The 16946-nt window shown below is 44.1% G+C and overlaps 1 protein-coding gene across 1 annotated transcript in view; it reads left to right on the top strand.

Moving 5' to 3' along the window:
• LOC144806960 (DBH-like monooxygenase protein 2) overlaps positions 1-15069 on the top strand; it is a 48186-nt gene extending 33117 nt beyond the window's left edge. Inside the window, exons 3-4 of the mRNA XM_078673014.1 lie at positions 2194-2299; positions 14277-15069. Of these exons, the coding sequence (XP_078529140.1) occupies positions 2194-2299; positions 14277-14348 (178 nt within the window). The 3' untranslated portion in view covers positions 14349-15069. The remainder of the gene's footprint in view (positions 1-2193; positions 2300-14276) is intronic.
• Positions 15070-16946: the final 1877 nt, after the last annotated feature.

The raw sequence follows: 16946 nt of genomic DNA, 5'->3' as shown, positions 1-16946 counted from the left end.
GAACCAATTTAGTAGTTTTGATGTGCCCTCAGAAGAAGTAGACATTATTTGGAGGCTTAGAACCCATGTACTAAAATCAATGTATTCTTGTATCTGAACATATAAACGTGTTTAGCCTAATGTGAGTACCATCAGCCTGACCCACTTCAGGCCAAGTTATCTGAAGTGTTATTTGTTTTGTTGCAAGCCCACAAGACTTTGCTGTGATCATAGTTAAATGTTATTTGTGGACCCTTTAGTCCTTTTTTCATTTGTCGGTCCAAGCTTTGTTGTGGAAGTCATCTGTTGTGATGTGGTTCCTGAAGGGTTTCTCTTATATGCTTACTTATATGCTTACTCCTGCTACAGTGGGATCTTAACACTTGCTTGATATGCACTCCTATGGATCTTATGCAGAGCTGTTGTCTGATGTTGCTGTGAATTATGAATGTTTTCCTTATTACAAGTACTTCAGTGTTCCATGTCAGTGAGCTATAGGTGATGTCAGTACACCTACCATATATCACTTTCTTCCGTGGCAACTTGGTGCTTAGCTTCTGTTCTGCCAACAGTAGTGTGGGCTTTCAACATTGGGGAGTCTATTCAATTTACAACTTCTTTATATATGACTCATTGCATCCCTTCTGAAGGCAGTGCAGAACCTCCGCGCAGTCTGAGAATACCACCTACCAGAATGTGGGAGGAGTTGCTGAAAACATTTCTGATGCAGTGTGTCGCAAGCTAAGGACTGTCTGGTTAGATAGAGTATCCACCAGGTGGATACTAAGATAAGTAGCTTGTTGTTCAGTCCAATCCAGCTATCACTTAATTGATCAACATAAAGTGTCATCCATGTCTACTGAAATAAATTTACAATTAATCTCTTTTACATTTTTCTAATAGACAAAGGCCCTGCACACCATACTTAGACATGTCTACAGAACTGGTAGAGATGCATGTTCCTTTAAAGAAGCTGCTGCCATTGCAGCTCCTCTGAAGGTGCTGAAAGTTTTTTGAATGGATGCGATGTTTCAAACTTCTGTTCTGCTAATTTTTTTGTTTCACAAAAACAAACTCCCAAAGAGGGACCTGTTTTGAAAAACAACATAATGATGACTCTGACAGCTCTAAATGTATGGCCGGTGTTTGTGACTGCCGGGAAAAGTTCTGTCTGCTCTAAATAGGGTGGGCAGTCCGATACAGGTCCACAATGTAAGGTTTAAACAGAGACACCAACTCTTCCAACAGCAGTAATCTGAAAATCCTTCTAACTCTAAATAGAGTGATTGGACAATCAGGTTTGCGGACACAGTACTCATTTATGGTGATGTGCCCTGTCTGCCAAACTCTAAACGGGGCCTGTAGTATCCTACAAGTGAAATATCCCACTTGCTTGGTCTTAATGACGTTGAAGCTAGAGAGTACACAGTGCTGCTTGTTTTTAGAGGTCTTAAAGAAATATTTTAAGCAATGAGTGGCCCAACCAGTTTTTGCTACTATGACAGCATTAAACAATTGTTGAATCATTAACAGGACTTTTACTGAAATACATGAGCAGGTGAGGCAGTGGATGTGCTTAAAAAGATTGAACAAAGAAGTAAACATTTAAGACTTACATGTAAGTAATTAAACCACTTGCAAGACAGTTAAAATGATGAACAAACCAATGGTTAAAATAGTGCTGCAGATCCAAAGGGCATGAATTGCAAAACAGCACTTCCAGGCTGTTTGCCACATTAAAAATCACCAATGTTAGCGGAAATTATATCATTGAACACCAGTGACATCACAGGCTTGGCAATTTGTGCTTCCTGTAGCCTCCTATCAGCCTCATCAGGCTTAGCACAAGGTTGAGCCATGATTAGAGTTCTGCTTCTGCCTTTGTTACCCCTTAGACTAAGGCCTATGAGGGCAGCGTCTGAGGTATGAAAGAGCACATCAGATATATAAGGTGCTGCCTCTTCTCACCTCTCAGTGATGTCCATGTAGTGAGAGTAGTTTTAAAGGGGGTGGTCCACCTTTGATGTGTGCTGTTAGCCTTAGTAAAAGGAGACACTACTAAATGCTAAAGGACTGCAGGACACAGAGCCCCCATTTGGGGACTTTGATTGAAAGCTCCTGGTTGTTCTTTTCAACTGCATTTGGGTATTCGTAATAAAACTGATATAGAAAACCTCCTGTCCTTTTTTAACTAATCGGTCTTTTCTTTTGCAGGTATCCCAATGCTTTGAACTCCATTCCCTGGACCACTGACAATATTGCACTGGTGCAAAAGAAAACAAAGGAAACACTTCAGTATATCGAAGTGTTTAATTCTAATGTAAGCTGCTTTCTATTTCCATATGAAGAATTTAAAAAAAGACATTTGTGCATGAAGTGATATTAAACCGTTTGAGCCATTATATGTTCAATTCTTTATAAATGGTTTCAATCCCTGAACTCAGGAATTAATGGAGTGAGCCTGTTATAATAAATGCTCTTGTGTAGTCTGTTAATTGCAGTCACTACAATTCGAATATAGTGAATAGTGAATTGGGAAATGTTGGTGCTTGACAGGGTAGCAATCAAATGCTGTTTGTCGCAGTGTTCATTTGAAGAAATTTGACAAACGGTTTCATCTGTACCAGTACTCCTGTGCTTCGTCCGGGTGGACCAGGCCCCAGGGGTTAGTTTCAATATGTAGGAGGGGTGCACGGTGCCCCCTCCTAGAAAGCCTAAAGCCCCGGGTACTGCCCCAAGGGAATCTTTTTTTATTCATGTGGGGGTTGCTCTTGCTGCAGTCCACAAACCCTGGGGACCGCCACCTCCCCTGGGCTAATGTTTTAATAATTTGGAGGCGCCTGGGGGCCCCGCTGCAGGTCTGGGGATCGCCACTGCTCTAGGGCTAAACATAATAGAAGTGTGAGGGGCAAGACGGCCACCAGAGCCCTAATGATCGCCACCTCTCTGGGGCTAGATATCATAATAATGCAGGGAGGCTCTTCCCCTCCCCTGCAGCCATGGGTCTACCACCTACTCGGGCTAAAGCTAAAACAAATAAAGGAGGGGCTGTGCGGGCCAGCCTCCTAGAGTCCTATCTGGACTTGGGGAAGGGCTGGCTCTAGCAATGTCCCAAGGTGTCCAGCCCAGGGATATTGCATTTTCCTAGTGCTTGGAGGGAGAACCGATCCTGCCAAGCCATAGCAAACTCTCTGCTTTCGGACACCTGGTGCAACACCTTGGCAAAACACTTCAGAGATAAAATTATGGCCATTCAAGAATCTTTCCTGGATAATCCTATGCCGACCCCGACTGCTCCACTGGGCGGTTCGGAGAGGGTTTTGGTCCATTCTTTTTCGGCCTTTACCCCCATTGACCCTCTGGCCACCCACCGTATTCTAGGAGCATTGAAATCGGGGTCCCCTCAGGATCCTTGTCTGGCTAGGTTGCTGGCCGAGCTGTCCGATGTGATTAATCCAGAAGTTAACCTTCTGGTTAATCAGTCGCTCCACGATGCCTATGTTCCGTCTTCCTGGAAGCAGGCGCTCATATTGCCCCTCCTCAAGAAGCCTACCCTGGATCCGTCTGTCCCCGCCAACTACCGGCCTATTTCGCTTCTGCCCAGCCTGGCGAAGGTTTGTGAAAAAGCAGTTACCTCTCAGCTTTCCAACTTTGTTGAGAAGGAGGGCTTATTGCACCCGGTACAATCAGGGTTCCGTCCTTCTTATAGCACAGAGTCAGCCTTACTTGAGGTTGCGGAAGCTATACGGGACTGCTTGGATGCCGGCGGGAGAGCAGCCTTGGTGATGCTTTATCTCTCGGCGGCATTCGATACGGTGCCCACTCTCTTCTGCTTGACCGTCTCACTGCTATTGGCATCACTGGCTCTGCCTGGAGCTGGCTCAGATCCTTTCTGGAGGACAGGTCTCAGCAAGTCTGGCAGCCCCCTTGCTCTTCGTCCTATGTCCCTTTCCACCGGCGTCCCACAAGGCTCCTCACTTAGCCCCCTATTGTTCAACATCTACGTGACTCCCTTGGTTTATCTGGCGGAGTCATTGGGGGCTAAGGTGATGGCCTATGGGGACGACACACAGCTGTTGTCCTCCTGGAAGCGTGGTGAGGAATCGGTCAGCTCGGCGCAGCACTGTTTGGCAGCGGTGTTTCGCTGGCTGGCTAATGCACAGCTAAAGTTCAACGAAGAAAAATCAGAGGTTCTCCTGTTTGGCACGTTCCCGGTGGACTTCAGAGCCAGGTTGTGGCCGCCCGCCCCCTCTATCAAACAAGGGCCTCATAAAAAATCTGGGGGTCTGGTTTGAGGAAAATCTAAACTTTGCCGCACATGTGAAAAAGCTTATAGGGACATGCTTTGGTACGCTAAAAATTCGGAGGAAATTCCTTCCCCTCTTGCCAGCCCGTGCCAAAGAGACGGTGGTCCGTGCGCTGATCCTCTCTCGCTAATGCTCTCCTGGTGGGATGCCCTGGCTATCTGACCAGGAAGCTGCAGGTAGTCCAGAATGCGGCTGCGAGACTCCTCCTGGGACTTTCCACCAGGCAGAGTGTGCGGGTTCATCTTCGTCATCTGCACTGGCTCCCAGTTGAGTCGCGTCTTAAATTCAAAATGCTGTCCATTGTCCAACGAGCAGTGTATGGACTGGGTCCGCTCTATCTGCAGAAGCATTTAGCCTTTTATAGACCCCCCCCAGGCAATTGCAGTCCTCTGACCAACTCCTGATACAGAACCCTTGGTTCCGTCGCCAAAGGCTGGGTGGCTGCTCTTTCACCCGTAAAGCGGGTCTTGCTTGGAATGAGCTCCCTATGGCCCTTAGGAAGGTATCGGACCAGCTTGTTTTTAAGAAGAAGTTAAAAACTTTGCTTTTCTGAGGGCTCTTTCTTTCTGTCTCTCCTTGGATTGTTATGTGTCTGTTTCCTCGAATAGTCATGTGGGGGCTTTCTTGGGATTCAGCGCCGGGATACTTTGAGTAACCGGGCGCTTTATAAATATAGTATAACATAACATAACATAACATAACAAGCGAGAGGAAAAGTGTTCTTGGTTGGTGAAAGCAGAGCAAGTGTCTTTCCCTGCCTGCTGTGAAGCGAGCAGGGAAACATACACATTGCTTTGGGATCCAGAGATCTGCATGTCAGCAGCTCCTTAGATCTGAAAGCAATTCCAGCTCCTGAACGTGGTGAGGACCTGGCAAGGAGTGTGAGGGCCTTGAGGCTCCCCCCCACTGTCCCCAACACTGGCAGTGGGTTCCCTGGGTTGCCACCAGGGCACCCATACTACAGGCCGGTGCATGGGAGCAGGGGTCCCCAATTCTGAATTCAGCCCAGGATTAGGTACGGGCAGTCCCCTTCGTTTAGTTTAAAAATAATTTTTAAAAAAGTGCCAGGCCTCAGTGGATGGGGTCTCAGGGGCCCCTCTCCCTTCTTAAAAGAAAATCAAAAAAAGGTTCAGGCCCCATGGGGGCAGTTCTACTTACATGGTCCTGCATTACCAAGAGTAGGCATTACAGAATCAAAGCATCACAAGAGAACCACAAGTATATCTGTTCACCTATGAAGATCCACAATTTTAAAACAGCCAACATCACCAAGTACCTATGTGTAGGGCTTTGAAAGTCAAAGATGAAAAGAACCTTTTGGTTCCGAAAGATTCCATAGAATAGAAATGTAAGCTCATGGGTGTGAGTATGTAATTCATGATGTAGAATGTTCACTTAATGATTACATACTGAGGTATAAAGACATGTAATACCAAACACCATCGGTGGCGTGATCATTAGCATGTACTTGAGCTGGGGAGGATGCTGCAACTGGGGACAAGATACGGGATTACGTAAACCCCATGACCCGAAGAACTGAGAGTGCTCTCCCATAGATTTTGCCATGGTCCAGCAAACTGCTTGTATGTGCCACATGTGCCTCAGGTGAAGTGAAATCTGACCGTTGGCGTATCTGGAGTCAAAGCGCCACTCCAGCCAGTGAAAGGACTGTAAAGAAAGTGAAGGCGTTACAGAAAGTTTCCTTCTCATTGGCTAGAAATTTGCTGGTAAATGTTGAGACAAGAGATAATGCGCCACAGCATAACAAAGATATATTATTCATACATCACAATGCTAAAGGCAGCTACAACCAGGAACAGAGTAAGTAGAAAACATTTCTAACACAAAGAAACACTAAAGGCAGTAGAAACCAGGTACAATGCAAAGAGTTGAGAAGGGTGAATCGCCTTTGCAGGAAACAAAGCCTCTTCTCATCACCAAAGAAAAAGACAGCAACTTACAACCAGAGAGCAGGCGTGATGATCCAAATGCAGCGGATACTGGATGAAGGTGCCAGCCCAGGTGGGCAGCTGAGACTGCCCCAGCAGGCTATGCTCCTGGCATCATAAAGTTACACCGGCTATGATGCTGCAGCATTCTTGAAACACCTGCCTCCCTTTAATTCCACTAAAAATCAGAATATTGGTGACAGACGGACTGCCTGGATCAAAATATTTGATGATTTCATTGATACAACGGAAGAAGCAAATGAAAAAAAGATCATGAAATATCTAAAGAGTTTAGCGGGTGCAGGAGTAAAAGAAGTGATAACGAAAATATCACACAGTGGTTAAGTTATATACCGTCAAATCAAAGAGGATCAATCCAATGCTAAATGTAGACTACAAAAAATAATTTCTCAGTCACGAAAGGCAGAAATACAGTGAAGCAATAGATGAATTTGGAGAAAGGCTTGATTCACTCATCAAGCAAGGCAAGTCCAATGAGTTACCCGCTTAACAGACACGAGAAGCGTCTCCTCTTTGCACTATCCGATTTGTGAAATGCCCCCTGATGAAGGGCTTTTGTCCCGAAATGCATAGGGTCACAATCAGTACAATCGGATACTTTGAATTTCAAATTGACTACATGTTTCTTCAATGAAGTCGTTACCATGAAGTTTCTATGATTCAATATGTAACTTTCTAAATAAATACATCAGTAACAGAGTACTGACGAATATTGTACTTTCACTTACGACTTCGTTTACATTCACAAAACTTTCATTGAAGGAGAATTCATCTCCATTCGGAGTGCCATTGTGTTGGACTTGGCCTTTTCCCCCCAAAAATTTTCGCTTTTGACCCCCTTATCTAGATTGTCTCCCCCATGGGATTATACCTGTATAGGCCATGAGTGGTGTGAGACACCTTGTGAAAATGTAATTACCTGAAATAATGTGAGCACTTGTAAAATCCCCCATTTTAAAACTGCACCCCCATTTTAAAACTGCACCTGACTGAAATGTATTGCTTTTAAAATGGATGCCATGGCCATGGGTTTTGCCACTGGACTGACATAGGTCAGCGGTCTAGATAATATTACCCAGCTACCCCTAGCTTTTGGAGGGAAGGCCTGGCACCCAGGGTGCTCACCCCCTCCCCTAGAACCAGTTTAGGCTAGATGTGCCAACATTCTAGAAGGTCCTGGCACTGCCTGGGAGGAGGGTATAAATAGGGAGAAGTGTCACCAGAAAGTCAGTCAGCGCAGGGACAAGAAAGAGAGGGGACCTGCTGTGAGGTGCTACCGCCACATGGGCCTGTGAGCTGGGCCCTGCACCCCTAGAACCCCCCCCTCTGCTGTCCCCATGGGCCCCTGACAAGGGAGGGCCCCTGACTAGGTCCCTGTCACAGTTGGGATCTTGAACCATGCCAGCGCCGCGCTGAAAGAGCACTGGGAAGGGAAGGAGCTAATTGGATTCCCCCCAGGAGGTGAGGAGTTGCCCCTGAGGAACTGCAGTGGGACTTTCTACCCCCTCTGGAGGAGCTGTGGCCCCCCTTGGAAGTGCTGGGCCGGGTGGAGCCGCCTGGGGAGGATTGAGCCCCTGTGAGGTGTACCTGCTGGACGCTGTGCTGTGGAAGCGCTGTTTTGGGGAGGTTGGTGCCCCCAAGGAGGAGCTGTGGCCCCCTTTGCCAGCGGTGTGAGGAGAACTGCGACCACGGTGAAGCGCCGAAGTACTGTGTAGCCTGACTGAACTGTCCCTATTCTGGCTGCGTGCAGAGGGAGGAGCAGTGCGCTGTAAATAGCGCCATCTGCTGAGGAGAATCGCGCTGTGCAGGCGCTGAGGAAACTGTGAGGAAGAATAGGGCTGAGCCCTTGCTGGTGTGGTAAATTCTCCCATGCACTAATGCCTAATTAGGTGCCTTGATCCCCAGTCAACTTTACCTTTAGAATTTACCAGAGAAGAGGTGTCTCTTAGAAGAGCAGAGGCAACCGACTGATTGGACCAGGCTGGTGCTGGGGAGTGTCCCTCTGATCTTAAGAAGTAACAGTGGAAATCTGACAGTGAAGGTGGAGAGAACTAGCAAATGTACACTGCTAACTTGATTTAAACTAATGCTGATGAAAGTCATATTAGATAATTCCACTGCCAAGAGTTAGGGGAGAGGGAGGCTAATTAATTCCTATGTGAATTAAGGTGGGTAGTGAGTTAAGGTTCAAATGTGGCAGAGGGGGGTTACCTCTGCAAGTCTGGTATGCTAGAATCTGATCTGAAGTAAAGTGCTGGTATTGCCTCTTAGAAGAGTCATAGGAAGTCATAATTACAACAGGTTAATCCTGCTTAATGTGGTTTTGGTATAATTGAAAGTGTCATTATTGATTACCTGGTAAATGTACTGCACCTTAGAATTCAATTGATAAAACGGTTTAGCAGTTTTAAAAGTAATTATTGGTTCTAAGGTACCCTTTATCCTATTGCAAAAGTGTGATAAAAGTTCAGGAACATAGTAACTGTTATTAACTTAAAAAGCGATAATCTGCTAGTAATTTAAAAAGTGTAACTGCTGATTCTAAAGGTGCCTTGAAATGTTTTGAACTATTTATGTGTGAGCTACTGATATTTGACAACAAAGAGCATATTATTTTTACATAAAGCAGTACGTATTTTCATATAATTTTGGTGTAGTGTTTTCTTTTTGAGTGCTATTGCGTAGAATTACTTTTGGGTGGTCTGCAACCTTTACACTGTGCCTCTGAATGTTAGTCTTGCCCTAGGCCAGGCTACCTAATTCCAACACATTGGAAGTAGTGCAGGTGGCTCCTGCACTCCCCCAGTTCTTTTGTGGAAATTTGGAGCCCCCACCGGCCAGGAGGGACTCTTTCCTCGGCACCCTAAGACATGATTAAAATCGCATTTAAGCCCACCCAGTTGAACTTTTACAGAGGGTGTGCCGCCATCCCATTCCCATTGCTTATTGAATGATGAAGAGGCCATGCCCCAGAGTAATAGATGGTTGTCTCTCAGATTCTTTCAGACGAAGAATACTGTAAGAGATATTCATTTCTGAGCAAGTACTTATGACTGAGAGAGCAGCCGAAGGAGCTGACAGGTAAGCTGCTAGAATGGAGACCAGGTTGGCCCACAATGAGTCAGTGCCAAGTGTGAAAAGCAAGTTGAAACATAAGGTAGATGGCCATAGTAATGTCTCCAAAGAAGAAGAAGTTGTGTTTCCAATGTGGATGTTCTTTTCCACATGACGGCAAATGTCCCGCTACTGGATAGATCTGCAAAGGCTGCAGGAAAGTGAACCATTTTGTAACTGTCTGCAAAGGAAAGATCAAATGTGTCACAGTGAGAAAGAAAAATGAATGCAAGAAAGTTCAACCATGCCCAGAAGAACATGAGGCATCCTCAGTTGAGGCAAGTAGAAACTGAATGGCGTTGAGTGTTGTCCAATTCCTCATCTGAAAGTTTGTCACTGTCATTGTCAAGCGACAGTGAGGAAGTTGGCTGCACAATGTCAGTCAACTACTGAACCATGTGTACATGTAGGCTTAGCTTTTAGCAAGAAAGAATAGCAGTGGAAATGAGATCAACAAGTGGATACAGAATTCATTTGGACGCTGTCGGTGGCGTGATCATATATCACGAATAGGTGCTGCATACTGTTTATCGTAGACCGTAGTGCTCCGATGAACATTATGCCAACTAAAAAGTACAATCATCTGTCTCCAGTGCCCTGTTTTGCCCCGTTTAACCCCTTCATAAACCAAAATGTATACATGGACTGCTTTGAAGCCACTGCAAAGGCAAGGTTCATTTATAGCAACTGTGAAGCATAAAAATACGTACACGCGACAATTCATGTCCTGCATGGTACTTCACTGAGTATATGTTTACTCAGTTTTATCACTGCTGCTGACATGGGGCTGATTTCTTCAAACTATTAAATCAATGCCTATCATGAGATAGTGAATCAGTTTCCATCTTTGTTCCAGGGAGTGAGAAGACTTAAGACAATGAAAGTGCAGCTTCACAAAAATGAGGACATCCGTGCCGCTGCTCAGCAACGTAGTTGAATTGCACTTCATTTACAAACAGCTATTTAAAAAGAAATTTGAGGCATTATTTAAAAATGACATCATTGATCAAACCAGCTGTCCTACATAATGGGTGTCCGGTGAAGGATTGTGGAGGAGTTGTGTGCATCTGGTTTGATATGCGCCAAGTGAGCAAGGTGATTGAAAGAGAATGACATCCAGGCCTGCACTTTGTGGACATGATTATGCAGCTGAGGTCTTTTCCCAACTCGATTTGAACAAAGGGTATTACCAACTTGAACAGGAAGAAAATTGAAGGTACATTACTACCTTTTCGACTCATGTTGGCTTGTTTAGATATAAATGTCAACTTGTTTGCTATACTTCCTTACACCAAATCGAATGGGCAGCAATACACTGTTTTTACAAGATAAATTGCATTCCTTTCCTTTCAGCCGGAGTAGCGCATAATTTGCAGATGAGCACCAATGCAGGCACCCTTGCATCATTGTGTGTTGCTGACATGATTGTTTTTGTGCATGAAGGGGCCCCTTCCTGCACAAAGACAATCAGGGTAGGCATTTTCCTCATTCGATGGGGTATATTTACATGGAACTGATGCAGCGCCCCTCCACAAGCCAGTTTGCTGTGCCGTGATGTGTCAATAAGGAAAGTGCAGGGTGTATCATATTTATAGCAATACAACACATCCCTGTCCTTTCCTTTGTACACAATTGGCTGCCTAATGTCAACATTTTTGTGGGAGAGAGGCCACCTTCCCTCACAAAAACAACCCTTACTTCACACGAGGGGAGGTGTAGGCTTTTGACGCATTCACAGGTTTACAAGTCCTTGTAAATCTAAGAATATGTCAAAATCCAATCGGTGTTACTTGTTAACACCACTGAAATGCCTCTATGATGTGGAGAAAGTCAAAACAGTGACTTGCACTGCTATGCCTTACTCCATAACTACGAGGCCATGAAAAGCCATGTAAAGTGGCTTTGCATGGCCTTGTAGACATGGGTCAGCACTCTGCACTGCTGCTGCATCAAAAAAGTGATGCAGCGGCTACTCAGCCTTCTTTTGAATATACCCCTACATTTCGGAATGTCCTCAGCTGCAGTACTCTTTCAGGATGTCATTTGTCGCATAATACAGCCAGTCACAAATGCTTTCAATTACAGTGATGACATACTAGTTTTTGGCACCACACGAAAGGAGCATGAAAAACATCTTACACACATGTGTTGTGTACTTGCAGATGCAGGTCTCACATTAAATGCAGAAAAATGTGAGTTTTATAAAAACAAAACTACAAGTTCTTAGTTCATACCTACTTTTCCCCCAGAAGATCTACTCATGCTGCGATCCTTCCTTGGTATGGCCAGTTACTGCTCAAGGTATATACGTGATTTTGCGACTGTGCCCCATTGAGAGACTTAGCGAAACAAAATGTAACATTTTGATGGTTGCATGATTGTGAACAAAGCTTCAAGAAAATTAAACATGCAATTAAGAATGCCACTGTAAAGGCATGCTTTGATCTGAAGCTGTAGATGGAGATTGGGTTAATGCAATCCCAGTGGGGTTGGGTGCCATCCTACCCTAGCACATAGGACATCCCAATGCCCGAAGGTACATTGTGGATTATGCTAATCAGAGTTGGTCATACACATGCCTATTCACAACCTGAAATAGAAAGTCTCACTGTGGTGTGGGCTTGTGAACATTTTCATGTGTTCCTGTGTGGAATGCATTTCACCAATTACCAAGCATTGTTCACCATTTTCACCAATCATGAAGCCAAGATGCCCATGTAATTGAGAGGTGAGGGTTACAACTACATGCGTATGATTATATGATTATGTATCATCAGAGAAAGGTCAAAACCCTCTTGACTATTTCTCACATGTACCAATAACATATCATGGCAATACTTAACAACAGACGACAATAAACATTGTAAAGCGCGTTTATCGCTTTAATATTTATTGCCATCTATCACTGGAATTTATCGTCATGCTTGCGCTGTATTTACAAAGCATAGTGCAATGGCGACATAAATTCCAGCGATAGCGGGGTGATCACCGTTTTGCAGGGAACATCGCTGGTTTTCCAGTGAAGTTCCCTGCAAAACGTCGATATGCTTGTTGATACAACCATGTGGTTGTAACACAAGAATCCACCCCCTATATTAGGTATGGGATAGTCATGATTTTAGCATACGTTATTTATGGGCGAAAACAGCGAGTTTCGCCCAAAACTAACGTCTGCTAAATACGTGGGCCACCTTGTAAATATTGCGATGTGCACATCAGCGATGTTTACAAGGTTGTACTGCCCAGTGATGCCCACTTTGCATCTCATTAGAAATGCAAAGGGAGACGTTGGAAAAAAGGGTGCTAACATGCACTAATGCATGTTAGCCCCCTCTTGTAAATAGGGCGATATTTTTATCTCAGCTTTTTTGGCTTTAAAAGCGAAAAAATCAGAGATATGGCCCTTGTAAATATGCCCTTAGCTTCTTATTTTTATTTGTATCACAACAATAAATATTATATATTATATAATCGTATCAGGTTGATTAATACAATATAAAGAATACATGGATTAATGAAAACAACATCACCAAGACACAGAGAGTATTGTCTTATCTGATCTTACACATTCAGACTTACCACAAACAATTAACACATTCTAAAAACAACACAGAGAACAGATAACTTTATGAAGACCATCCTAGTACAATATTTAAAGCTCAACCCAGGATCATTTTTCTCTTTGATGTTCTAGAATTGTCAACTGAGAATGTTTCTTCTTAACGAGCTCTCTGGGACCTAATGCGGTTCTCTCATCTTGATGAATGAGTTGAAAATGAATTAAGGGCCTGCCATTTGTGCAAATGCATGGGATAAGATTGCAATTGATTTCTTTGAAGCCCTTGACAATGGACATCATCTACTAGTCACTGTGGATAAATACTCCTATTTTCCTCTTGAGGCAGATCTGTCATCATCTACTCATGGCAGAGTAATTGAGAGATTAGAAAGCATTTTTGCAAAATGGGATGTTCCTTTGATTTTGAAATCTAACAATGGCACACCTTTCAATAGTCAAAAGTTTAAAGATTTTCTCACTCATTTGAATGTCAATCATTAGAAAAGTACACCTCTCTGCCCACAGGCAAATGGTGTTGTCACCTTAATGTTTGGGAGAAACATAAGAACCAAAGTGCCACAATGGGCAACTGAAAGATCTATTGACATTGATAAACTTCACACTACTGATTCATCTCACAAACAGAAAATGAAGACCTATGCTGATAGACAACGCTGTGCTCGGGGCAGTGTTTGGAAGTGTAATGCTCCTTTTAATGCTACCCCACTGAGAATTTGTGCCCAGTAAAGGACACATGGTGACTGCTCACCATCCTGAAAAGTCCATTATGTGAGATTATTTGCATTTCATGTATCTGCCCAGTGACTATACCAGTATTTTTATAACCAGTGCCAGTCATGGGCAGATCTCCTGTATCCCTGCAGCCGTACATGACAAGATCTGGGAAAATGATTTGAGCACCTGAACAACTTATTGAATAGTTGTCATCTATGTATATATTGCTTACACTTTTTATTTAACAAAGGGGAAGATGCAGCGCATTGTGAGTTAGAGAAGATGGGACCATTTTGGTTGCTGATCGACTCCATAGAACAGTGACATAAGTGTGTGAGTGTAGGGATAGAAATCATGATGTAGAATTTTCAATTATGGATACATGCTGAGGAATGAAGACATGTAATGCAAAGTTCTGTGTGTGTCATGATCATTTGCATGCACTGGCTCTGGGGATGGTGCTACATTATGCGCTAGACTGTACATTTACGTGTCCCTCTCTGCGAGGAATTTGTAAAATGCAAGACCATCTTTATGCCACTGTTAATGCTCAATGGCTGATGTATGTGCTCTGTGATAACTAATCCTCTCTTCTTTGTTCTCTGCTTTCAGCAAAGCTTCATTGATGACTTTGGCTATGTTCGCAACATCTCTGACCCACCAAACACATCCTGTACTGTTTGAGAGTCAACAAGTTGTGCTCCATCTCCATCTACTCCAATCAAGCTCCCTTTCACGTTTCCGACTGACACTGGCCACAGCTCATTTACAGGGGTTCTTCATCTCATTGTATTTCTCCTTTCAGCTTTCACTGTGATCATTAAATTCTTAGATTCCTAAAGGTTAAACATATTCCTGCACTGTTCACTGGAAAAAGTTAAATGTCTTTCAGAATTACAGTTACTCCTATGTATGAAATGTTATATCTATACAGTACTGTATGGATATAAACCTACTCTGAACCTTTCCTCTCTTTGTTAGCATTCTCTCTAATGTCCTAGTAGCTGAAAAATGTTGAGCGTAAACCAAGCAGCAGAAGATATGCACTTCAATTTTTACTGATAGACCAGGCAGAGAAGAAGAGAAAGGGGGCGAGATGTACTAAACATTTTAACAGTCACAAATATTCCAATTCAGCATTTGCAACAGTTAACATTCAATTTCCTAAGTGCTAATGCCACTGAGAGACCTTCTAATATTATAATATGCTTAGCTTCTAGCAAGGGAGGGTGGTATACATGGTTCTTTAGTTCCTGGTCCCACCATAATTATAATATGATTTCTCCATTTGTGTTTTATGGAATTGTAACAATGCTGATTGTATTATTTCTAATCATATGCCTTCTTATGTTAGCTAAAATACTGCATCTTAGAGCACTTTGTTAAAATAAACATTTTAAACTTTTCCCTGTCTTTATTTCCTCACATTATGGACTGACATGAAAATAATAATGAAAGTGTTCTTGATTCCCACCATTCCTGAATAACCTTAGTCGCATGTTCACGGTTATCTAATCATTGGTAACTTTGCTATAGGACAAAGAGCTAATGAGACACTGATGCTAGTCGGTTAGGGGTTCTAGGTACTGAGGTGAGTTTTTGGTCCACCACAATTCACTGAGGTCCTGGGTCTCTGTGCACAGTTATGTGTCTGAGCAGAATCCCTGCAAAACCACCAGGTAGTTCTGTGTGAGAAATCCAGGAATTTGTCCTTGTTTGTGAATCCAGAAGGTATGTTTCATTTTAAATGAATGCCATTCAGACTTGCATCTACTGCATCAGTCTTCCAAAGGCTTATGAAGCAAATATTCAAGGATTGTGAGGGGATCCAGTACTTTCAGGGCAACATTTTGATTTTTGGCCAAAAAATTCATCAGCACAATGGTCGTTTGGACAGTGTTTTGAATTTATTGCAGGAGAGGGTTGTAACTTTGAGGAAGGACAAGTGTAAATTTGAACAGCCTGGACTAGACTATTTAGGTAATTATATAGCTAAAGAGTACAGCAATCCCAAAATGAAGCTACGTAAAGCTATACAGTAAGCGCCTGTTCCCGGTAACAAAGACCAATTAAGATCCTTCCTGGGATTAGCCCAGTATTGCACAAAATGTTGCCCCATTTTGCAAGCACCACTGCCTCCTCAAGGACCTGTTGAAGAAAGGGGTTGTTTTTGTGTGGGGTGATGAGTGCCAAGTAGCATTCAACAAGGTATGGTCTGACAGTGTATCAGCTGGTCTGCTAATTGTTTGATACTAGGGACAATAGCATCAAAGTTATCACTGGTATTAGAGTTGAGGAAGGTGCTTTACTCATGCAGAGAAAGAGTGATGATAGCAAGGATATGTTAGCCTTTGACTCTCGTGCTCTTGGGGGAATGAAAATACATACTAAACCTTTGAGAAGGAACCTTTGGCTCTGTAGTAGGTAACTTAGCATTTCTGCACATATGTATGGAGTGTTCTCTTTCTGCTAAGAACAGATCAAAAACACTTAATTGACTTGTTTAGCATGAAAAGGGGTGACAAGGCTACTTTCATTATTGCCAAGTAGAATATAACATACAAGAATGTAATTATTATATTGAGACTGGACTGGATCATCTCCTTCCTCGCCGGAAGGACACAGAGAGTCCGCCTACCCCCGTTCAGATCAGAAGCCACCGAAGTCATCTGCGGCGTTCCTCAAGGCTCCTCGCTCAGCCCCACCCTCTTCAATGTCTACATGAGCCCCCTTGCGGCCATCGCACGCCAACACAACCTCAACATCATCTCCTACGCCGGCGACACCCAGCTGATCCTCTCCCTCACCAACGACCCCTCCACCGCCAGAACCAACCTACACGAAGGGATGAAAGACGTAGCCGAGTGGATGATGAACAGCCGCCTGAAACTGAACTCAGACAAGACGGAAGTTATCATCCTGGGCTCCTCGCCCTCCGCCTGGGACGACTCCTGGTGGCCCCCTGCCCTAGGCAGCGCACCCAAACCAACAGACCACGCACGCAACCTGGGCTTCATCCTGGACTCCTCCCTCTCCATGACCAGACAAGTCAACGCCGTCTCCTCGTCTTGCTTCAACATCCTACGCATGCTACGTAAGATCTTCCGGTGGATCCCAACCGAGACCAGGAAGACGGTCACCCAGGCCCTCGTCACCAGCCGACTGGACTACGGCAACGCCCTCTACGCCGGAACCACCGCCAAGCTCCAGAAGAGACTCCAGCGGATCCAGAACACCTCAGCAAGACTCATCCTCGACATCCCCCGACACAGCCACATCTCC

The sequence above is a fragment of the Lissotriton helveticus genome, unplaced genomic scaffold (assembly GCF_964261635.1).
Source record: "Lissotriton helveticus unplaced genomic scaffold, aLisHel1.1 SCAFFOLD_513, whole genome shotgun sequence".
NCBI classification, from domain to species: Eukaryota; Metazoa; Chordata; class Amphibia; order Caudata; family Salamandridae; genus Lissotriton; species Lissotriton helveticus.
Note: the sequence above shows the minus strand (reverse complement) of the source record. Positions and strands in the feature narration are given on the sequence as shown.